Source organism: Myotis myotis, unplaced genomic scaffold (assembly GCF_014108235.1).
Source record: "Myotis myotis isolate mMyoMyo1 unplaced genomic scaffold, mMyoMyo1.p scaffold_m19_p_15, whole genome shotgun sequence".
Classification (NCBI taxonomy): domain Eukaryota; kingdom Metazoa; phylum Chordata; class Mammalia; order Chiroptera; family Vespertilionidae; genus Myotis; species Myotis myotis.
In genome coordinates this window covers 32776902-32801039 of record NW_023416319.1, presented here as the reverse complement: position 1 = coordinate 32801039, position 24138 = coordinate 32776902, and the positions used below count along the sequence as shown (strand labels likewise).

Below are 24138 nucleotides of genomic sequence, written 5' to 3'. Positions count from 1 at the left end.
AGTGGTGTCCTTAGGCACCAGTACTTCTGCTAGACCTGCTGGAGACAGCCGTGGGTCGAGGGCAAGGATGTGGGTAGAAAGCTGTCTGCAGCAAGGTTGGCACCACATTCTGATGGGAGCCTGGCATTGCAGCTGTCTATGGAACGTCTCTTCTGGAAATAAACAGAAGAAAGAATTCAACCACTAGTTGTGTCAGCTGTCTTTGTAGGATCTTGTGTACGGTGTAATCATAGCCCTGACTCAGTGGAAAGGGAGTTCTGTGCTTCTGAGCATGACCTTTAGAAATTTTTTTTCTAAGGTTTCAGACTCTAAATGAATCAACAATAACAGAGAAGATTGTGCAATGTGATTGTGCTTTTAAATATCCAGCATACTAAATTTAGAATCATAGAACCCCAAAGAGTTAGAGGGGGTCCCAAAAGTAAGATGATCCAGTATCCAGTTGGATTCAAAGGCACCTTTCATCACCCTCTTCACAAGTCGCCATCTCTTGTCTGTTTATTCTTACTTGACCTCAAGCCAGGTAAGACTCAACCTTGTCATTTTTCCACTGACGAGCACATTCTCTGTCGTATTTAAGGCATTATTGCAATAGAGCTGTTTTGGGCTGACTAGGACCAGTTTAAGCAGTAATCCTGTCTCCCCCAACCAGACTGGTGACTGCCTCTCTCAGCCTGAATAAGGCCAACTATATTCACATACATATTTCAAAAAAAGTAAAAAAAAAAAAATAATTATAATAAAAGGCAAAAAACCTCACTAAATAATTTTTGTGTGTAGAATTATGATAGCCCTCTGAAGTGGATATTCCACAGAAGCTGATGGGGGAAAATAGTATTAGCAATTAATCTTCTCAAAGATTCTTGATTTTTAGTAACCTTAAAATTACTTTAGTCCTGGCTGGTGTTTCTAAGTGTTTAGAGCATTGGCCTGCTCACCAAAGGATTGAAGTTTTGATTTCCTGGTCAAGGGCACATACCTGGGTTGCAAGTTCAATCCCTGGCCCTGGTTATGGCGAGTGTGGGAGGCAGCCAATCGATGTTTCTCTCTCCTCCTCCTCCTTTTCCTCCTCCTCCTCCTCCTTTTCCTCCTCTTCCTCCTCTTCCTCGTCCCTGCTCTCCCCCTCTTCCCCCCAATCCCTTTCGCTCTCTTTAAACATAAAAGGAAAAAGTATCCTCTGGTGAGGATAAATAACAACAAAAAAAGTTAATGAGCCCTAACTGGTTTGGCTCAGTGGATAGAGCGTAGGCCTGCGGACTGAAGGGTCCCAGGTTCGATTCCAGTCAGGGGCATGTACCTTGGTTGCGGGCACATCCCCAGTGGGAGGTGTGCAGGAGGCAGCAGATCGATGTTTCTCTCTCATCGATGTTTCTAACTCTCTATCCCTCTCCCTTCCTCTCTGTAAAAAATAAATAAAATATTAAAAAAAAAGTTAATGAAAAAACCCCCACACTTCATATTCCATATACAGTGAGGGAGGTAAATAGTGATATTACTATTATCACTCTTATCAGAGGGCAAGTCAGATATTTAATAGGATTATGTGATGGGTATCATTCACATATGATGAGTAAGACTAAGAGTATTGAATTAGGACCCCCCTGATAAGGAAACACAGAGGGAAGTAACTCTTACTTTGGGGATAGGGAATTATAGTTTTATTCAGATTCGCAAAGATGTGTGGCAACTTTCTTCAGAAAAAGAGATGCACACACACAATAGTTTTGTATAAAATTTAGGAAGTTACAGAGCTCCGCCGCATGCCAGGGAAAGGAACCAGATATAAGGTTATCGGGCAGCCTTCCTCATTAAGTCTGGCTTGTCTTCCCAACAGATTGGCTACTTCTTGCAAAGACAGATCTGGTCTCTCTTCCTCTATACCTAAGTAAACGTCCACAAGACCTTAAAGACCTTGTTGCTCTTGTCTGTTTTTTCCTCTTTAACTTCCATGCTGTACTTTCACGGGGTCTAGCTGTATTCCAGAAATTCCGTGCCCCAGGTTTGGCATCCCAAGGTCTGGGGTCAAGTTGTAGATCAGGAGCCCTGTTGGGCTAGTACCGTGGTCAGCAAACTGCACATGCAGCTCTTTGGCCCCTTCAGTGTGGCTCATCCTAAGCCTTAGGAGTACCCTAATTAAGTTAATAACAGTGTACCTACCTATATCCTTTAAGTTTAAAAAATTTTGCTCTCAAAAGAAATTTCAGTCGTTGTACTGCTGATATTTGGCTCTGTTGACTAATGAGTTTGCCTGCCACTGGTAGATTCAGTATTTAAACTGGGCTGATAACCTTCAGACTACAGTTATTTGTCACAACCGTGGTGGCATCACCCAGGGATATTCTAATGGTACTTAAAAACATCTCAAAATATGACAGGGATTGTGAAACTTGATGAACTGGTGAAATGAGATCTGAGGCTAAAAACAACTTTGAGTCAGGTAGCTCACATTCCTGATAACCTTCACCTTCCGTTTTACGTCAGCCTATGGTCAGTTTCAGACATATCATGCCCAATAAGATCTTGATAGAAACATGATACTGTAACAGGACACATAAGACTTAGGCCTGGCTCAGAGTGAGGAAAGAAGCCCGGCTAAATCTCAGCAGGTGTAAAATGCCATCTTCTTGAAGATGGGGAGTAAATGTTATTAGCAATAAACAATTTGAGAAAGGGAAGAAACATCTTTCTGTAGCGAGGAGCAGTCAGGGGAGTGACGAATGTCTCGTGTCATTTAAGTGAGACTTGAAGGCATTGTTTTGAGAGAATGAATCCATCCTTGTAGAAGTGAGATTTTGGAACTGATTGTGCTATGCTGTGGGCATTGATCTTTCCATGCCTGCCAAGGAGAAATAGCTTAATACCTTCTTAGAGCCTTTGTATCTTAAGCTCTTTCTAGCACAAGGAACCTTTATCTTTGTCTATGGATGAGCTTCAGGGAGGATTATGAATATTTTTGCAAAAGTTTGAGAGAGTGTGTGTACTGTATTGGTTTTCAGAAGCTACTGTAACAAAATAAGCACAAACCTGTGGCTTAAAACAACACACATGTATAATCTTACAGTTTTATAGGATAGACATCCAACATGGGTCTCACTGGACTGAAAACTCAAGGGGTCAGCAGGCCTGCATTTTTTCTGCAGGCACTAGGGGAGAATTAGACCATTTCTTTGCCTTTTCCAGTTTCTAAAGGCTGCCTACATTTCTTGGTTCATGGATTCTTCTCCATTTTTAAAGCTAGCAACATAGAATCTCTCTGAGTATGCCTGGGAAAGATTTTCTGATTTTAATGACTCATGTGATTGGGCCGACTCAGATAATCCATGGTAATCTCCCCATGTCAAGGTCCTTACTTAACCATATTTGTAAAACTACTTTTTAAAAAGTCCTTACCTGAGGATATTTTTTTCCCTAATGATTTCTAGAGAGAGTGGGGGTGGGGGGCAGAGAGAGAGAGAGAAACATGCCTTCATGCACGTGCCCCTCCGGGGCTGGGAAACCTGCAACCGAGGTACGTGCCCTTGACTAGACATCGAACCTTAGACCCTTCAGTCTGCAGGCTGACGCTGTAACCACTTAGCAAACTGGCCAGAGCTGTAAAACTTCTTTTGTCATGTAAGGTAATGTAGGAAGAGGGCAAGGGATGAGGACATGGAAAACTTTGGGGGACCATTATTCTACCTACTGTTTTACTTTTTTCAGAGAAAAACCTCTTAAAGTATTTATCAGAATCTCCTATGGTATTCATGTTCCCCAAAAGGTTTGGAATGACTGTCAGTTCCTCCTCCTCTAAGTCTGCTTCCTATTCTGAATTCCAACAGCCAACCTCATATATCAATGTGGCCCCCTCTGTCCTCTTTCTTTTCATCCCTCCTACTTGCCATTCCCTTCTCATCCCTATGTTACCTTCCTTGGCAGTACAGTGCCCCATCTCAGAGGTCTCAAATTTGGTGTCCTGTCGGTATATCTAGGGTGGAAATATATTTGGCTTGTAAAGTATTTTATAATCGGGTTTTACAGATCTTTGGCATTCTTTTAAAAATCTGAAGATGGGATGACCCAGAGCCTCCATTCCTACAAAGCAACCATTAGCTGAAGCTGAGAAGCTGCACTCTATTTACACCATTTCCACCCATATCTCCCCATTTCTTTATGCTCTTTGCCTGAACTCCTACAGGTATTTGATTTATAATGCCCACTTCAATCTGTTTCTTCCCAGCAGCTGCTCATCCTGGGGACTCCAGCTGATTGGAGCTAAACCCCAATAAGGTGATGGCTGATACTATCTTAATGCTTCCTTTCCCAAGATGGTGCATGTATATTTCAACTTGGATTTTCAGGGCATCTGAGTGGAGAGGCTGCATATTACACTCCTCTGGCATGCTCCTCAGTACCTGGAGCTTCTCAAAACATGTAAAATTATAGCATGGCATTTAGTTAGAACAAGAGTGAAACCTTAGTAATCATTTAATAAAACCTTCTCATTTTCTACTTTGACACCCATTGTGGCTGTCATTTGCTGAAGCCCTCACTCCCTTTGTAATAGAACCAAGATAAGCACCATCACTCTGTTTAGAGCAGTCACTTAATGAATATGTAGCAGTTTGATTGATTTTTATAGCTAAAGCCAGTGCCAATACTGTGAACCCTCAGATATGACAAAGGAAATTTATGAGTATAAGAGAAAACTAATGAAGTCAGGGACTTCTTACCCAGCTAAGTAAATTTACATTTGAGAGTGATTAACTCACTTGGGTTTAAAATATTGCATTAAAATTTATGATAGCATTAAACCTTTAATATTGTTAAAACCTCCTCTGTATTAATAGGAGTATTCTATAGCGTTGTTACTACTAATTAAGGCGGTGGTTACATTGCAAATTGAAGTTCATTGACCTCTTCATCTCAAAGTCCCCAGTTATTGGGGGTTGAAGAGGGGGGTATCAGTAAGGAAAATGGCCTTTGATGGCTTTGACTATTTTTGTGACATTCCAGATGAAAGGAAAAGCTTTGTTGCTCTATGGAAAGAGGAAGTTTTGTTGGCAGCAACTTTTCCATGGGGGATAAATCCTTTCATCTTTTGTTTTTGAGATAGATGACTTGTGTGTGTTTTAATAGCTAATTGTTTCTTATTTAAATGTTTTTCATAGAAATAAGCAGAGTCTTAATGAGTTCTGCTAAAAAGAGAAATAATGAGGAATAGATTGAGTACCCAGAGATTTTTAATAACACAGAAAACAAGGTCTGCCTTCTTGGACTGAACCAGAGCAGGAGCTCTGCCTGTTGCCAGCATGATCTTTCTCATTAGTGTGCTCTTACTAGTAGGTTTCTTTTCTTTTTTTGGGGGGGGGGGAAGGGGAGGAGAAGAGGTGAGAGTGGGGGAGGGAATACTGGAGGAGGGGAAGAGCAGGGGATGAGGTAGAGATAACAAAATAGCTTGTCTTGACAATGTTTTAAGACTTCCTGATGTGCAGCTATGTAATGAGTGGGTCCTAAAATAGCTTGCTTTGTGTATACTACATAGGAAGAGAGCCATATAGCTAGGCTGGCTTCACCCCCTATCCTGTTTTCCCCTCCAAGGGTGCAGAAACAGTCTGGCGAATGGAAAGAACATTCAGATCAAGAAGTGCAGGGTCTTATCTTATGTCTATCAGATGACCTAGGTCGCTTCACTTAAATCCCCAAGTCCCCTCCTCTAACAGCAGTTTGGGTCAGATGATTTCTAAGGCCCTTTCTGGCCCTTACACTGGAAATGCTCAACATTCTAGGTGTTCAAAGGATTAGACATGGAAAGACTTTAGCTTAATTATACAAGCTCTTGCAGTCACATATAAAAATGTTTCCCCCTCTCTGATGTAGAGCACAAAGAATCCCACACCAAATCCCTAAACTGTGATGGGAAAAGAGCCCACACTTGGTTATTCTGGGAATGAAACCCTCTTTTTATTTTTGGAGTCTGACCTTGGTCACTTGATAAATTTTTAGTACTTTCATTGGACAGTGATTAAGCATACAGATAAAAGGGAAACTCAGACATTCTCTCATTTTAAAAAAACAATAATAAAATAAATTAAACATGGTTACATTGGAAAATACAGAAAACTTCAAGGACATAAAAGTTTCTTATAATCTTATCACCCAGATATAACCACTGTTCCCACTGTAGCGTACATTTTTATGTTAATTGTTTTAATGTGGGCATGAAAAAGAATTGTGCCTGAAAGGGGCTTCCTGATGCACTGAATCTGTTAGAAGCACTATTTATTTCAAGCAGATTCCAGAGCATAAAGCTGGGCCAGAATGCATTCTGAGCTGAATAATAGACAAGTGGGTTAATTATCACAAGGCTGGTAAATTCATTTATGGCTAAGGTGAACAAATTTGACTTGCCATACAAATACTCTAACATAAAATATTTTTTAAATATATTTTTATTGATTTCAGAGAGGAAGGGAGAGGGAGAGAGAGAGAAATATCAATGATGAGAAAATATCAATGCCTTGACCTCCTGGTGCAGAGGTCAGTGCTGAGTCCTGAGCCAGGACTGCTGGGCAACAAATTCTTTTTTTTTTTTAAAGCCCCCTTTGTCTCCTCTTTCCAAGCCCAATGCTGGACATTGACACTTCCCTAAACAGCTCCTTCTCACTACATTCACCACATTGTTATCATATTCATCCCTCCCGCTAGATGGGGAAGTCTTGTCTATCCTTATATACTCAACAAATGGCATAACATATAATTTTCTACAGGAAACATGTTTTACAAACTTTAGTGTCATGACAGCCATGTTATGGAAAAAACATTTCTAGAGGATTGAACAAAAAACTTTGTTCTTGATATCTCAACATCTTGGAAAGCTTCTTGGCCTAATTTGGAATAGATTTAAGAGAGAAATTTCAGTAATAATGATAGGAGATAGAATGTGTATAAACATCTGGTAGAATGTGTATAAACTTAAAATCTAATTTAGAATTTTAACCAGCTAGTTAAATTGTCAGTGTTCCTAAAAACATGGGAATGAAGCTGTTCCTTTAACCTACTCTTTATCTTCTCAAGGAGGCAGTGACTACTCCAGTGCTTCTGTCGTAGTATTCATCAACAGGATGTTCCTTTCCAAGACTTATGTTAAATACTACACACACACACACACACACACATCATATATAGTGACACAGCTCCAACCCTTCCTCTCTCTTTTTTCTTTTATCTTTAGTGCTAGATTTAAACACATTTCTGCATAACTTTTTTATTTCATATAATTATTGAGTTTTGCCATATTCTGAAATAGTATCAAATATTGATGGCTGTGAAATATTCCATTCTGTGACTATAACATGATTTATTTAACTAATTCCAAATTATTGAGTACTTTGGTTACTTCTTGGATTTATATTTCTGGATACTGTAGTAAGAATCATTTAAAATATATTTTTTGAAATAGTGATATTTTTATTTTTAAAATATTTTGTATTAGTTTCAGGTATACAGCATAGTGGTTAGACAGTCATATACTTTACATAGTATTTCCCCTATATTTCCAGAATTCACTTGGCACCATTCATAGTTATTACAATATTATTAACTATATTGTCTATCTATGCTGTACTTTACATCCCCATGACTTTTGTAAATACCAAGTTGTGCTTCTTAATCACTTCACCTTTTTCAACAGTTCCCTAACCCCTCTCCCCTCTGGCAACCATCAGTCTGTTTTCTGTATCTATGAGTATGTTTTAGTTTTGTTTGTTCATTTATTTTGTTCTTTATTTTCCATATATAGTGAAATCATATGGTATTTGTTTTTCTCTTACTGAATTATTTCACTTGGCATAATACCCCCTAGGTCCATGTTGTTACAATTGGTAAGATTTCATTCTTTTTTATGGCTGAGTAATATTCCATTGTATATAGTATATACCACCACTTTTTTATCCACTTGGCTATTGATGGGCACCTGAGTTGCTTCCATATTTTGGATGTCGTAAATAACACTGCAGTGAGCATAGGAGTGTATATATTCTTTCAAATTAGTGTTTTGGTTTCTTTGGATATAAATCCAGAAGTGGAATTGCTGGGTCATAAGGCAGTTCTATTTTTAATTTTTTGAGGTTTCCGCGGTGGCTGCACCAGTCTGGATTCCACCAGTGGTATACAAGGGTTCCCTTTTCTCCACATACTTGCCAACACTTGTCATTTGGGCATTTATAACAATAAAAATGTAATATGCTAATTAGATTGGACAGCCGAATGACCTTCTGGAAGTCCTTCCAGATGATCTTTCAGAGAACCTTCTGGGCGAAGCCAGAGCTGCGAGGGCCGAGCCCCTGGCATGAATTTTGTGCATCGGGCCTCTAGTTTTTTGATGATAGCCATTCTAACAGATGTGAGGTGATATTTGTGTTTTAAATTTGCATTTCTCTGATGACTAGTGATGTTGAGCATCTTTTCATATGTCTCTTGGCCATCTGTATGTCCTCTTTGGAGAAGGTCTATTCAGGTCTCCTGCCAACTTTTTAATTGGATGGTTTGTTTTTGTTGGTGTTAAGTTGTATGAGTTCTTTTAAATTTGGAAAATTTACACCTTACCAAATGTATGATTGGTGAATGTCTTTTCATATTCTGTAGGTTGTTTTTTGTTGTTTTTGTTGATGGTTTCTTTTGCAAAGACTTTTTGGTTTGATGTAGTCCCATTTAAATTTTTTTTTGTTTCCCTTGCCTGAGAACATATATCAGAAAAAATATTGCTAAGAGAAATGTCTGAGATTTTACTGCCAATGTTTTCTTCTAGGAGTTTTATGGTTTTGAGTCTTATATTTTAGTCTTTAATTAATTTCGAGTTTATTTTTGTATATAACATAAGAATGTGGTCTAATTTTTTTTTTACCTGTATCTCCAATTTTCCCAGCACTGTTTATTGAATAGACTGTCTTTACACCATTCTTATGTTTTTGCCTCTTTGTCAAATATTAATTGACCATATAGGTGTGGGTTTATTTCTGGGATTTCTGTCCTGTTCCATTGATTTATAGGTCTGTTTTTATGCCAGTACCATGATGTTTGAGTATTATAGTCTTGTAGTATAAATTGATATCAAGTAGCGTGATACCTCCAACTTAGTTAATATGCTAATAATATGCTAAGGCCACTCAACCACTTGCTATGATGTGCACTGACTACCAGGGGGCAGTCAGTTGACTGGTCAACCAGTCGCTATGACATGCACTGACCATCAGGGGCAGATAGTCGACCGGTCGACCAGTCGCTATGATATTCTCTGACCACCAAGGGGCAGACGCTCTGACCGGTAGGTTAGCTTGCTGCTGGAGTCTGGCCCATCAGGACTGAGTGAGAAGGGCCAGACACGCCCTAGAGCCCTCCGGTGGTCCCTCCCTGGCTGGACAACCTCCCGCATCCCTCCCCAGCCCGATTGTGCACCAGTGGGGTCCCTCAGCCTGACCTGCACCCTCTTGCAATCCAGGACCCCTTGGGGGATGTCTGAGAGCGGGTTTCAGCCTGATCCCTCAGGCCAGGCCGAGGGACCCCACTGGTGCATGAATTCATGCACTGGGCCTCTAGTTTTGAATAAGTGTGGTGAAAGTGGACACCCCTGTTTTGTTCCTGATCTTAAGGTAAGTGATTTTAGTGTTTCCTTGTTGAGTATGTTGTTAGCTATGGGTTTTTCATATATATGGCTTTTATTATGTTGAGGTGTGTTCCCTCTATTTCCACTTTGCTGAGTTTTTTTCTCATAAATGGGTGCTGGATTTGTCAAATGCTTTTTCTGCGTCTATTGATATGATCACATGATTTTTATTTTTCATTTTGTGTATATGGTATATCACATTAATTGATTTGCAGGTATTGTACCAACCATGTATCCCAGGAATATATCCCACTTGATATGGTGTATGATGTTTTTAATGCATTGCTGAATTTGATTTGCTAATGTGTGTTTTGTTGAGGATTTTTGCCTCTATGTTAACCAGGGATATTGGTCTATAATTTTCTTCCTTTGTAGTGTCTTTATCTGATATTTGGAAATAGGATAATTCTGGCCTCTTAAAATGAGTTTGGGAATCTTCCTTCCTCTTGACTTTTTTGGAGTAGTTTGAGAAGGATGAGGGTTAGTTCTTCTTGGAATGTTTGGTAAAATTCACCAGTGAAGCCATAGAAGCATCGAACAGACTGTCCAACCTATGAGGGAAGGCGGGGGATGAGGGGGTAAGAGATCAACCAAAGGACTTGTATGCATGCATATGAGCATAACCAATGGACACAGATTGGGGCAGGTAATGGGGGTTGTGGGCATGTGCTGGGGGTGGGGTGGCCGGGGAGAAGTCAATGGGAGAAAAACAAACAAACAAAGAATGGCTTACCTGCTCTAAATAAATAAATAAAAAGTGCTGTTTTCTCTCTAGAGTTAAAAATAAATAAATAAAAAGTAGGGAGAAAAAAAAGAGGGTGCCTGTATTTCTAGCAGAGTCCCATGTCCATGGTAGATGAAATCTCAGCTGATTTTTACAGCCAGATTATATGGGCTCCTCTTCCTGACTGATACTGTGGGCTGGGGTGATGGCATAGAATTGAGGCCTCTTGCTCCTCAGAGGGGTACTTTGCAACTGAGATCCCTCCAGATTTTCAACTGATGCATGTCAATGTGGGGTCAGCCCATTTCATGTCTGTACCCTTCCTACCAATCTCAATGTCACTTGTTCTATAAATCCTTGTTATAAGATTTCTGTTCAGCTAGTCTTCTTTTGATAATTCATGTTCATTGTTCTATAATTTACTTGCAATTCTGGTTTAGTCCTGGGAGCAGGTGAGTGTAACTTCCACCTACTCTGCCACCATGTTGATTGTCTAAAAATATTTTTAAGTACATCCATAATAGTTTTCTTGGTTTGTGCTTAAGGGGAAAAGCTGTCTAGGCATTGTAATTGAAATGTTTACCAACACAAAACTTAGGATAGAAATTTTCCAGTTATTTGAAAATGGAAGAAGATAGGAATATAATGGATAATTGATAACTTTGAGAGAACTAGGTAGAAAATTGTGTCGGAATTTCTGTATGTGGTGAAACCATAGAATAGTTGGCTCAGGATGGAACCTTTGAGATGAGTCATTCCAATTCCCTCCTCTCTACTTGTGTATTCTAGATATTTCTATTTCATCCACCAGCCCTCATAGTTTTCTGGTTCAGACTGTGCTGAGGCTAAAGTGCCTCTGGTTCTAACATTCCCAGAGGATACTTGGAAATCATGTGGGATGTGGAGCAATTCCTTGTGTGGGACTGCCCCACATATCTTAGGGGTCTGGCAGCTTTGGCTCTAGTCCACTAAATGCTAGTAGACACCCCCAGCCTCTGAGCCAATCAGATAGTCTCTAAATTTTCTAAATTTCTAGGGGGTGTACCCCCCCCCCTTGAGAAATGCCAGTCTGCATGATGGATTACTAAAACTATGTGTTAGGAGAGTATTAACATAGGTACATGTTCATGATCTATACATGGGGAAAAATTTAGTTACATTATGGTATTATGTGATTCCATTTTTAAACAATAATCCTCACCTGAGGATATTTTTATTAACTTTAGGGCGAGAGGAAGGGGAGAGAAGAGGAGGAAAGGAGAGATGGAGAGAATGGAAGAGGGGAGGGGAGGGGAGTGGAATATATCCATCGACTATCCCTATATGTACCATGACCAGGAATTGAACCCACAACCTTTTGGTGCATGAGATGACGCTCCAACCAACTGAGCCACCCAGCTGGAGTGTGATTCTATTTTTGCTTACTATATAATTATGTACAGAAACATATACTGGAGAGACACAAATCAACATTTTATTGGTGGTTACTTTCAGGTGGGATGACAGTGGGTGATTTAAAAAAGATTCTTTTTGATTTCCAAAATTTCCCCCATTGAGCCCATATTAAATTTGTAAATTAAGAAATTATTATAAGTAAAAAAATAGTATACTATTCAGGCTATGGAACCCTAATATATTTGTTAAAATCTCTGTAATCATATGATGTAATTTTATTTTCTGTTGTTTTTTTTTTTTGAACTATTATCTCAATTTGAGGTAAACAGGAATATTGGGAGAGTGTTAAGAGAGAATGGATTTATTTTTAATTTTTGTTAACTGAAGGAAACAAGGCATTTTCAGTGGTACCTGAGGCTTTTATGGTTTGAATCAGTTGGGATCAGAAAGCAAATATTAAAGGTGACTTTTATAGGGTCAGATGATGCTTAAAACCAGAATTTCTGTCCTTGATAACTCTTTTTTGTTTGAGTGTTTTATTCTGTGGATTTGCCTCTCTGATCATTAACCCTCCCTTGCCCCTCAGATAGACACTGACCCAGGTTTTATTGATCTTGTGCCAAGACCATATTGATAAGGACAGCTTTGTGTTGAAGCATGTATAGCACTCGTTGTTTGCTTCTAAATAATAATGGGAATTCTAACATATGTACTCTGGGAGTAGGCACAGAGGTGCCGCTTGTTCAGGACACAGACCAAGGTCTGTCAGGCTGGAGTATACTGCACTGCGGAGAGAATGTGTGTCAGAAAGGTCGGCAGTGTCCGGGCTGCACAGGGCCTGGTAGCCAGGGTGTGGATTTCGGATTTTAAGTTCAAAGAGAAGCCGTTGGAGGTTTTAATGGGAATGGCATGCTCAGATTACATATTTAAAAGACCACTCTAAGTATCGTGTGTTGTGGGGAGACATCTTGCAGGCGAAAGCATCCCCCTTGTGGGAGGAGGTGGTGGCAATGAAAGAGGCAGGAATGTGACAGGTGAAGATAGATGACTCATGACTTTTCCCTTTTGGGAAAGAAGGAAAACTTTTACGAGGAACACATAGCATTTAGGCTTAATATTAATGCCTACCCAAGTCCTCTGTGCTTTTTTAAAGTTCTCTTGTTTGTTGAGCTATCCTGGTTTATGACTTTAAAAGTTAGTGTTGGGAGGCCGAGTGTCAGATGTAATATCACAGTGCCCAGTGCCATAAGTCTTTAATATTCATCAAATATTCATATCATTCAAGTTAGCCACCCCACCCCAATTACTTGTGAACCCTTATACCCTTCACTGTGTCTGCACCTGAACCAGTTCTTCATTTGTGTTATCGCTGCAACTGCACCTGAACTAATTCTTCATTTGCGTGTTATTTTTTTCTCTGTCCCTGACTGTAAACTCCGGAGAGACAGGGATTATGTCTCCTTAGTTACATTGCTCACTTTCTTACAGACAAGAGAGCCTCATAGGAGGCCTTGGGTACAGGGAGGTGACCCCAGGAAGCAGGAACACAGGAGGAGGAAGAGCTGACAGCAGGTGTGTAACTGAACACTCCCGGTGACTGGAATTAGTGCTCTGAGGCCTCTCTCAGGAACTTTGTAGAAAGTTCTCAGATGTATCCCTCTGAAAATTGGGGGCTGCAGTGTTTATCCATACATTCCTCCCTCTGTTTCCCCTGGGGGAGGTAGCTCTCCCACACTTCCAGGTGGAGGGAGCCAGCTCTGCCTCACAAAATCCTTGAGGTTGAAAGTGAAGAGACTTGGCAGGTGCTTAAGAGGGATAATGTGAGTGAGCAGAATTGTCAGCAGAGCTGCAGCACCTGCTACGACCACTGGGCCTCCTGGGCTCAGCCCTGCCTGGCACAGGGAGCAGGTGTCTAATAATCACTTATTAAATGAATGCAGTAAATGAGATGATATGAGCAAAGTGCTTTTATTTCCTGCTCAGCAGGCCAGGTGCTGCTATAATTATTATTGATCAAAAAGTATTATTGGGATCTCAGCTCCCACTGAATTCCCTGTCCTCGACATCCCTTCCCAAACTCTTCCTTCCTGGTTCACGGGGTATTTTGAACTATACATATGTCTCCTCCTCCTCCTTCCCTCTGCCGATTCTGACGCTGGCCTCGTTGTCTGACGCACTAGCTCACCCATTCTCTGGGCATTGGAGTGGTTCTGACTGTTTCTGGGCTCTGTTCCCAGCCCACCAAGGTGAGGAGAGGTATTTATTTCAATGCAACTGGGCTGCTTTATGTTTGGAGTTTCTCATAGTGTCCCCAAGGACACAGCACTTTCCTCTTCTGAAATGTGTCCCCTGAAAGGCCAGGCCAGAAACACCCAGGTTACTCTGTCCTCACAGAAGTCCCTCACCTGTGTTTTTTAGCCATTGGTCCCTTCCCAGGTTGTTGCACCTAGACCAGTGATGGCGAACCTTTTGAGCTCGGCATGTCAGCATTTTGAAAAACCCTAACTTAACTCTGGTGCCGTGTCACATATAGAAATTTTTTGATATTTGTAACCATAGTAAAACAAAGACTTATATTTTTGATATTTATTTTATATATTTAAATGCCATTTAACAAAGAAAAATCAACCAAAAAAAATGAGTTCGCATGTCACCTCTGACACGCGTATCATAGGTTCGCCATCAGTGACCTAGACCTTTGGGCTAATATTTCCCAATTAGGAATCTCCTGGGACGCTTGTTAAATATATGTTACCTGACTACTCCTCTGGAAACTGTTTCAGTGAGTGTGGGGCCTAGGAATCTGTTTTTAATAAAACAGGTTGATTCTAATCTTCAGAGAAGTATAAGGTGGGAGGTGAGGGTGGGGCTTGGGCTCTAGCTACTGGGAGGGCTTGTATTAAGGATCAATGTTCTGCCTCTGGCCATGACACCCAAGTCCCCTTTAAGGGAGTTCATTGACCTGTACAAGTACATGCATTGGGTCGGAAAGTCAGTTCGTGAACATTTGACTTCTAGTTCTGTTTTCTGCTAGTGCTCTCTTTGAGAGTTATTTTAAACTCTGTGCCTTGGTTTCTTTATTTTTGAAGTTGGCTGCCCAATATTTAATCTCATTCCTTTAGCATAGAAATTTGGGGGAAAACCAGTAAGAGAATGCCTTTAATACAGCTTAAACTCTCTAGAGAAAGAAACTTTATATTTACTGGCATTGAGGATTGTTATTGTTACTAATAATATTACTGGAATTAATTGGCCTCTTGTCTGTGTCTGCATATAGAGCTATTGTTTGTTCATAAAGAATGTTTTGTTCAGAGGGTTGTCCTCTTGGGATATACCTTTTGTTTTCAAAAGAGTTTCAGGAAACCATAGTCATAGAGCCTCCTGACAGTCATCCGGGTATACATTAGTGTTTCCTGTGTTGCTTTCTAATGCAGACTTTCTAATATAGAGGCTCAATTTATGATAGTAGATGATCTAGAACTCTTATAATGTGGCTCACGGGAGGCGCTGTCTGGCTTTCAGGTTCTAACTCTATGAAGCACGCTGAAAAGTGTGTTGGATACTCTCTTACTCTTTCTGTCCAGGTTTTCTAAGTGTGGGTTGGAAAGACACTTGGTAATCCTCAGCAGGCCTCCTTGTGGAAGAAATGCATCTACTTGTAGGAATGAGAGCCATCCCTCCTGTCAGTCCTGTTGGCATGCTACACTTGGAGGAGGGAGCATGAGTTTTATCATGATCATTGTACGTATTCAGGCATATATCAGAATTGGTAGCTGCCCACATGTGAGTTCCTACTATGTGCCAGATACAAGGATTAGCCCTAGAATAAATGTTAAGCAAGACTCATGAGAAAGAGACAAATCAAATGATTATACAAATACATATTTAGAGACTAAGAGATGGCACACAGCAGATGTAGAGGACCAGAATACAGTAAGACATATAAAAGGGAAACCTGATTGGCTGACAGGTATCTAAGGGATGAACGGGGTCATTAGGAGGGTAAGTGGAGAGGGGAGAGCATTGAGGGCACAGGAAGAGCATATACAAAGGCCTGAGGTGGAAAGGGGCACGGTGTGTCCACAGAACTGAAGGAATGCAGTGTAGCGGGAGCAGAGAGGGAGAATGATGGGAACTGAGGTTGAAGATGTGAACAAATGCTAAACCTTCAGGATGTCATAATTTACTTTAAGAATTTTAGTCTTTATTGTAAGTGCAGTACAGAAAGGTAGTGGCATGGTTGTTGTATGGGATGATGTGGGGAGGGTAGAGAAGTAGGGAGACTCGGGGAGGCAGTCCAGAGGATAGATGATGGTGACTTGGCCTAAGGTGGTGGGGAGAGAACAAGATGCAAAGGTTATTTGGGATAAGAAATTAAAGGACTTGGTAATAAAAAAAACTCTTGGGTTTGAGGGAGAGGAAAGTGTTAGATAACTCAGATGTCTTCCACAAGCAGTTGGGGAAGCCTTTCACCGACTTAGGGAACACTCTCATCTGCCGACTTAATTATGGATAGTTGAAATGTTGCTATAAATCAAAAATCCTATGCTGAATACTGCTTCTTCACAAATTATCACATCTGTGGTTTGACATTATTCTTAGGCCAAGAAAAATGTTTCCATGCTTTGTGCGTTGTGCTATTTTGAATTCCAGTCCACCTCCTGGGGGAAGGCCACTGCAGGCTGACCCTGCAGGCTGGCTCAGCACATGCTTTAGGGCTCTAGCAATGTGGGAACACCGAAGGTTTTTAGAAAAGTTGCACCTCAGTCAGCTAGCCATAATTTTTCAGTCACAGAATCCAGCAGGAAGCTCTTTTAATATCAGCAAACAATTCAGTTTTGTATTTCTCTGCTGAGAAGTGCTTTTATTTTGAATTACATCATGGTGCTGGCAGCAGTGATGTGGTGGCACAGTGGGACAGCAGTGGGGTGGTGATGGGGATGGTGATGGTGGGGTGATAATGGTGGTGGTAACAATAATGGTGGTGATGGTGGAGTTGTTTGAAGGCATTGCATTCTGATCAGTATTGAGAGCCATAATCGGACTCAGGAGTCCACACTACATTTCCCATTGCTGGACTTTGGGCTGGGTGCAGGGATGTATTGAAGTTGGCAGAGACCTCTGACTGCCCTATTCACCATTGCCCTCTCCAGAAGCATGCATTTGATAGAGACGTATTTGATCTATTTTCGTTGTTGTTTTGGGCAAAGGGAGGAAAGAGAATTGGAGGGAGTTGAAACACTGTGATCCAGTTTTGAGTTGAGGCCAGCTTCTAGCCAGGATTGTAAATGGCCCAGGCAGTATCTTTAAAGATCTTAAAAGAAAGGAATTTGAGATACCTAGCTACTGTTTCAGTTCGCTTGTCGTTGCTGAACTTCTTCAGTGAGAAGCTTTTGTTTCTGTTTCCTCTTCTGCCATGACCTTTGTCTTTTGCAGTCCATACTCTCTTATTTCTACATGGAGATTTTCTAGCAGTGTGAGCTTGGACAGTCCTTCTGTGCGTGCTGTTCTACTTGTCTTTCCTTCTTTTTCTCCATATTAGCATCTGGTGCACCAAAGATCACTGGTTTATTTTTTGGGGGGTTCTTTCTCCTTCTACAAGAATATACATTCCATGAGGGCAGAAACTTTTTTTATTCGCTGTTTTATTCCCAACACCTTCAGTGGTACCTGGCACAGAGTTAGGGGTATTATAAGCCTAATCTCATATTACCATGAGGATGAAACAAAATAAGATAGGTAAACTGCCTGGCAGTCCCAGCCTGGCATGGTGAGGGCTGGTGAATTGTTCGGTTCTTCTTGACACTCTTCTTTCCCATAACTTCTTTCTCTTCAGCATTTAGAGTGCCACCCTGTTTAGCTTTTTACCTCCTTAGTGATGTGTCCATTTTCTTCATGGCTCTTCTTTCTTCTGTCCCATAACTGGCCACTTTCAGAAACCTGGTTAGTGGTCCTGAGGAAGGATGTCCCAGCTTTTATCTCTCTCAGCGTATTCATTCATTGGCTTCCATTACTGTTACTAATAAAATGTATACTTATCATTATTATGGTATTTTATATATGATTGTAGAATGCACGTGTTACTTTAATGTAGCTAACAGTAGTAACAAACATTATTCATGAACTGTCCTTCCCACGATGAATTGCCCCATGAGTAGTAGTTATTATTATCTTCACTTTACAGATAAGGAAAATGAGGCTTAGAGATGTTAATATCTTGCCCGTGGGTACACATCCCTCCTAAGTGGTAGATGGAGAAGTCATTCTGAGATCTGGTTCTTCTGTTTCTTCATTTATCCATCCATCCGAAAGACCATGTGGCAGTCACGATGCTGAGCTCTGGCCGCACAATAGGGAAAAACCGATGTAGAACCTGTGATTGCTCATCGCTCTGACTGTCACCACTCTCACTCTGCTGAACACACCGTAGAGCGCCCCATTCTAGGGTGAGCCTTGGTTAGGTATTTTCAGTTCCCTATTTTAGCCTCACCTCAAGCTTTGAATATCTAAATCTAAACTCATGAATTACCTGTCTTTATGCCTGCTCCTCACCAAAATTACATGCTTTCATATCTCCATTAGGAAAACCACATGTCATTTTTCTTGTCACACAGGCTCAAGACTTTGGAATAATTTTGATTACTCAGTTTCTTGTACTTTATAGTTTGAATCCACACCTAGGATGTCTTGATTATTTTATCTTTGGAAACGTATCTCTGACCTGTCTCTACCTCTCCAGTTCCTCTCCACCATTCAAACACCAGCTCCTATGTGCTGATCCCCGATTTACTGAAATAGCATAAGGCTGAATGTTAGTTTTGTGCTCTGCTTAAGATTCCACTAATCGTAAGACTCCTAAAGGCATAAATGCAGCTTATCGATTATTAGTCCTCAACAATGTACCAGGCACTTAGGAGATACTCCAATGATTAATAAATTAAAGCACCTTTTATACTTAGACCACAATTCTCAAGCTTGATCTGGAGGTTATGAGAATTTTTTTGGAAGATCATGTGAGTATATTACTTGTAGGCTAGTCTGTGCATCTCAACAATGAATATTTTAATTTTATTTTTAAGCTTCATCCAAGGACATGCTTAGAGAGGGGAAGCAAGAGAAATAGAGAGTGAGAGAAAAAACATTGATCTGAGAGAGAAAAACATCAATCCGTTACCAGCAACCTAGATATATGTCTTGATCAGGAATCAAACTGGCAACCTTTCATTGCACAGGATGATGCAAAACTAACTGAACCACTCTGGCCAGGCCATACTATATTTTTAAAACCAAGTCTATATCTGCTTTCTCCCATTAATGTTCACTACTTGTGCATTTATTTTACCATCTGTTGGCACCAACAACCTAGAAAAATTTCTGCTTGAAAACATAAATATTGCCCAGCCAGCATGACTCAGTGGTTGAGCATCAACTTATGAACCAGGAAGTCACCATTCAATTCCTGGTCAGGATATATGCCCAGGTTGCGGGCTCCATCCCCAGTGTGGGGTGTGTAGGAGGCAGCTGATTGATGGTTCTCATCATTGATGTTTCCATCTCTCTCTCCCTCTCCCTTCCTCTCTGAAATCAATAAAAATATATTTTAAAAAAACATAAATATTGCTTCCATTAAAGAACAACACTTCCATTTTTTTGGTGCTACCATAATTTATAGAAACACAATTTGAGAACCACTGTAAATTACAAAGAAATTATGAGCCATGCAGCGTTTTAGATATTACAGGGTAGAATAAGTTAATCCCTATCCCTAGGAGGGTTTCCCCCATTTTTCAGGAAAGACTACTTTGTATTTTCTGAAGCCCTGAAATCACTGTGTTTGTGGCTCAGAGACTTGATGGGCATAGGATGGGTGTGCCAGAGGTCTTCTTCCTTACATCCTTGCTTTTCTCACTTGAACGCTCTCTCTCCGAGCTCCTGGTTGGGACCCTTAGCCTTCTACTGTACTCGGGAGGGACTTACTGGCTTGTGCAGACATGGGAGACATCAGCATGACCTTTACAATTTTGTTTGACCATCTCTTTACCTTTCTCGTTAGAAATAAATTGTTTGCACAGTTAGCAATGCCTGTGGACTGAAAGAACCCTGCATTCTTAAGACTATTTCAAAGTGAGGCTCGTGGGATTTCTAAATGTGCATCCTGACTTTTAGAAATCATTTAGAGGACATGTATGCTTTCTTCAGGCAGAACAACAACAACTGTAAATAATTATGTCCCCAAATAAATCTTTTTATAAATGACTTAACACTGAGTAAATCTTTCATTCATTAAGATAGCAGGCTTTTTAATGTGGATAAGAACTGTCATTTACTAAGGTTATTATATAATAGTCTGCAAACTGCTGCAGAAAAACTTGAATGTTATAAAATAGATGCCATTGGACCATAGCATTTGATGAATCATGAGTTGGAGTTGAGCATCTACCAGTTGTAGAGTTTTTTTATTTTTTTATTTTTAAGCTAAGAAACAAAACCCAAACAAACAAAAAAACATCCCACAAAAACAATAGAGTAGATTTGTCTGTTTCAAGTTCTTTTTCTTCTATTGTTAATTCTATAGTGGCAAAAGCCAGCGTCACCGTATTACCCAGCAATTGCTATACCATTTATTGTGATAGCTGAGAGGCCGAAATTTCCAAAAGCTGTTTTCAGTGAACAAAATGTGTCATTTTGTAACAACTGTATCAGATCACATTCCATGCTGAGAAGAGTCCCTCTATGAAGATCTGCGGGAAGGACCTTCTGGGACAGGAAGTGTGAAGGTTTGAACAGGGAACCAGCATTATGTGTTAAAGAAACAGACGGCCAGAGAGGTTGGAGTATAGGGGACAAGGATGAGCATGATAGGAGGTGGAGCCAGGGAGGCTGGCAGGATTCAAACACTGTAATGTGTTGCAGACCATTATAAGGAGTCTGGAATTTTTTCTATGGGCAGTGGGGTACCACTGAAGGTTTCTAACGGGTATAGACAGATCTGTAGCCACCAGCTTTAAATGTGCCCTGTTGAAAGGTTTCTTTTAAATTGAAATAATTCTTCTTTGTATTTTATAGAATAGACCAGAGGGCTGCCATTTTACCAAAGGATGCTTTTGAAACTCAGCGGGACTTAAATGAGGTAGGTGCAATCGTTGGTTGCAGAAACATGAATTTGCCAATTATGAAAGCTATTACTGTTTTTCCTAGGCCTAGGAATTCTCTCTGATAAAAACTTTTAAGTATTTTTGCTCTTAAGCGAACTTGTTTCCTTTGTCCTTCTTTGGGTAATGTTATTCCTTGCTCTGGAGCAGACACATTTAAAATATTATTTGTAGGGCTGCTCACTATGTCTTGGACCTGAACCAAGTCCAGCAGTCATTTCATTACACTCTTTTCAACTTTGCTTCAGGATTGGATAGCCATGGCTGACAGTTACATTTGTAAAATTTTTCTCTTAATTTGATTTCATATCTCTCTTTATTCTAACAGCTTTTGCGGTCTCAAATATAATCAATCACGCTTGCTATTTATCCATGGAACATGAGTTAGTGTGGTGCTTGCAACACAGCCTTAGTGTGTTTTGAGACAATGAAGCCATCTTTTCCAACCCAGATGGTTTCTCACCAAACTGGATATCGCAGTGTTAATAAGCTTGTTCTAGATTTTCTTTGAAATGTATAATTTAATTCTTCTGTTGGAAATCAGTATAATAAAAGTGGGATCTCTGTTATGAATGCCTTGGCTTATGACATTGGTGTGTAATACTGCCTAGTTGTTCTTGTCCTCATTGTATAATTAAGGAGCAGTGGGTGGTATATCTGATTAGGATCATAACAAAAATAATGAAAAGACTTGATGTTCAGATGCCAGGAAGAGAAATGATGGGCTTCAGGCAAATTTTTCATTTGTCATTTAAAGATGCATCTCTCTTCCCCTTCCAAAGAGGAAAAAAGTAATGGACTGACTTTAGGTGATACTTTTAAACTGTAGAACTTAGCTGAAATGAATAGCTAAAGGTAAACCAGCTGCCTGATTGAATCAAGTTAAATAAATTACTAAAGTTGTGGAAATCTCCTAAAGATAACAATACAGAACACTGCTTGTTATTTCTTTGTGCCTGGAGACAGCCTTCAAATTCCACAATCTCATTCATGGTAGCAAGAGTGGAAAAGAATTTAAGAATCTAAGAGAAAGAGGCAAGAATATGAATCAGTGAACACAGCTTTTTGCCCCACTGTGAACAAGCAAAGTGCTGGTTGTAAAGAAATGATGCTTTGCTTTGACACAAATGACTAGAAAAATGAAGTGGTTGTAAGAGTCAACTTGTGATAGGTTCCCAATATTTGGGAGAAACTGGTTTGTGAGTTGGAAACCCATGAGATTACTTGATAATTGCAAAAAGCTCTATTTGAAAATAGGCTTTTCTGTATTGCTTCACTATTGTATTTGCAAATTACATGGTATGTGCCAGCTCATTGCTCTGGCATTCCATGGGTACAAGAATGCTAAATGGAGACATGCAGCCAAAGGAACAGTCAGTGCCATGTTTTAAATGTGCACTCTTCCATGGAAAAGGGGTGATGCTGATCCAGACAGATCGATAACAGTGAGTGGGCTCAGAGTGGCTTTGTTCCAATCGGGGTAAATTGTGTGTGCAGGCCCTCATCCTTTCATGAAGTTTCTGTTGTGACTGAAATTTTGGGACAGGAGGAAACCTTAGAAAAGCTTGTGGAAGGCATCATGAGTGGGTCCAGACCATGTGTTCAGACTTATTGATGGAGACCTCCTATACAGTAGAAATATATTTAACTGCATCTTTCCCATCATTTCCCAAACCTACGGAAACCACTCTTTTATGAAAGAACCCCATAATAACATTTCTTTAGGCATCCGAGTCCTAAAGGATACAGGTGGGAAACATGCTTTAATATTTTTAATGGAAATAGAAAAGACATAGAAGTGTGTATACTGTAAGTCACAGCTGGATGAATTCTCACAAAGTATATAACAAGTCCCTAGATCAAGAAATAGAACATATTAGCATCCCAGACGGCCCTTTGTACTTTCTCCCATTCACTACTCTCCTATCAGGATAACTGCTCTTCCTACTGACATTGGTTTGTTTTGTTTATTTTTGAGCTTTTTAGAAACAGACTCTGTGTACTCTTTTGTGTCTGGTTTTATTTACTCAGTATTAAGTTTGTGAGAATTATAAGTGTTCGGCATGTACTTTTAGTTTTTATTCTCCTTGTTGTAACCCCTTGTATGGTTGTTTCCAATTTTTGACAATTATGATCAGTTGTTACTGATCATAGTTTTGTGTTTTTTTTTCATTAACTGTTTTTTGGTCTCCTTGCACAGCTGACTTTTTATCAGAGTATTCCTTCCATCTCTAAATGGAAACGTAAGGTAGAATTATTTTTTTATGTTAGCTCTCTTCATTGTTCTTTATTTCTTTATTTCTTTACTCCCACCCCCAGACTTCCATTTCTCTAAAAGAAACCCACCAGTTCCATATTTGCTCTCCTTCTCCACTCCAACTTGCAAGTCTAAAGCCAAAAGAGTTTCTTGAGCCTTTCATGAAGCATGGTCCCAAAATATTTTCCAGACCCTAAATAATAATGAATTGAAATCCTACATATGTGCCTTATATTTTCCCAAAATTTCACTCTATTTCACTTCTACCTTCTGAATAATAGATAGAGCTCAGCTTAGTTTGGTTCCAGAGCTGGTATTTAACCCCAAGGTCTCCTATACCCACTAAGATTGATTCATGGTGTAGCATATCTACATATGAGCATCTGACTTTGTCTGTGTCCCCCATATTTTCCCAGTGAACTAAAAAACTCACTTCTTGTTTTTACTTGGCTTGTGTATAGATTTGATTTCTGCCAGTCTCATGTTTCTTCTGCTAGTCTCAAGCTCCCAGTTTTTGACCTTGGGTACCTTAATAGAACTTGTATCTCTATTTGATGAGTTTTGGCATCTTTGGGACTATGCTATAGGAGTTGGTTTCTGAATAACTGCCATTGACCTGAGCTGTCAGATTCTGCCTCTGAGGTATCAGGAGATTTTATTTGTGGTGTCTCCTATATCCTGATTGAAAAATATTCTAGACTTGAGATCTGTCAATGTCTCATCCACCTTAATCCTTGGTTTTAGTTATTTCCCCAAGTCCATGTAATTGATAAGCATTCGATAGATCAAAAAGTTATTGAAGGAAAAAAAGGAAGAAAAACATTGTTTTCCCTTTCCACATCCTAATAGATCCCATTCCTAGTTTCAGTTCCAAATAAGAAAAATAACAGATGTATAAAGAAAATTAATGGGTCTTCCATATCCTGAGAAAACTTGTCTCAAAGTACTTTTTTCCACTTCCCAGACTGCA

General features: G+C 40.0%; 1 protein-coding gene across 7 annotated transcripts in view; it reads left to right on the top strand.

Annotated features, from left to right (window-relative positions):
• The window catches only part of FAM13C (family with sequence similarity 13 member C), a 126988-nt gene that overhangs the window by 49333 nt on the left and 53517 nt on the right, over nt 1–24138 (top strand). For all 7 annotated transcript variants that reach the window (XM_036336804.1, XM_036336800.1, XM_036336799.1 and 4 more), the window contains one exon: nt 20826–20889. In XM_036336804.1, coding sequence (XP_036192697.1) covers nt 20826–20889 — 64 coding nt within the window. The remainder of the gene's footprint in view (nt 1–20825; nt 20890–24138) is intronic.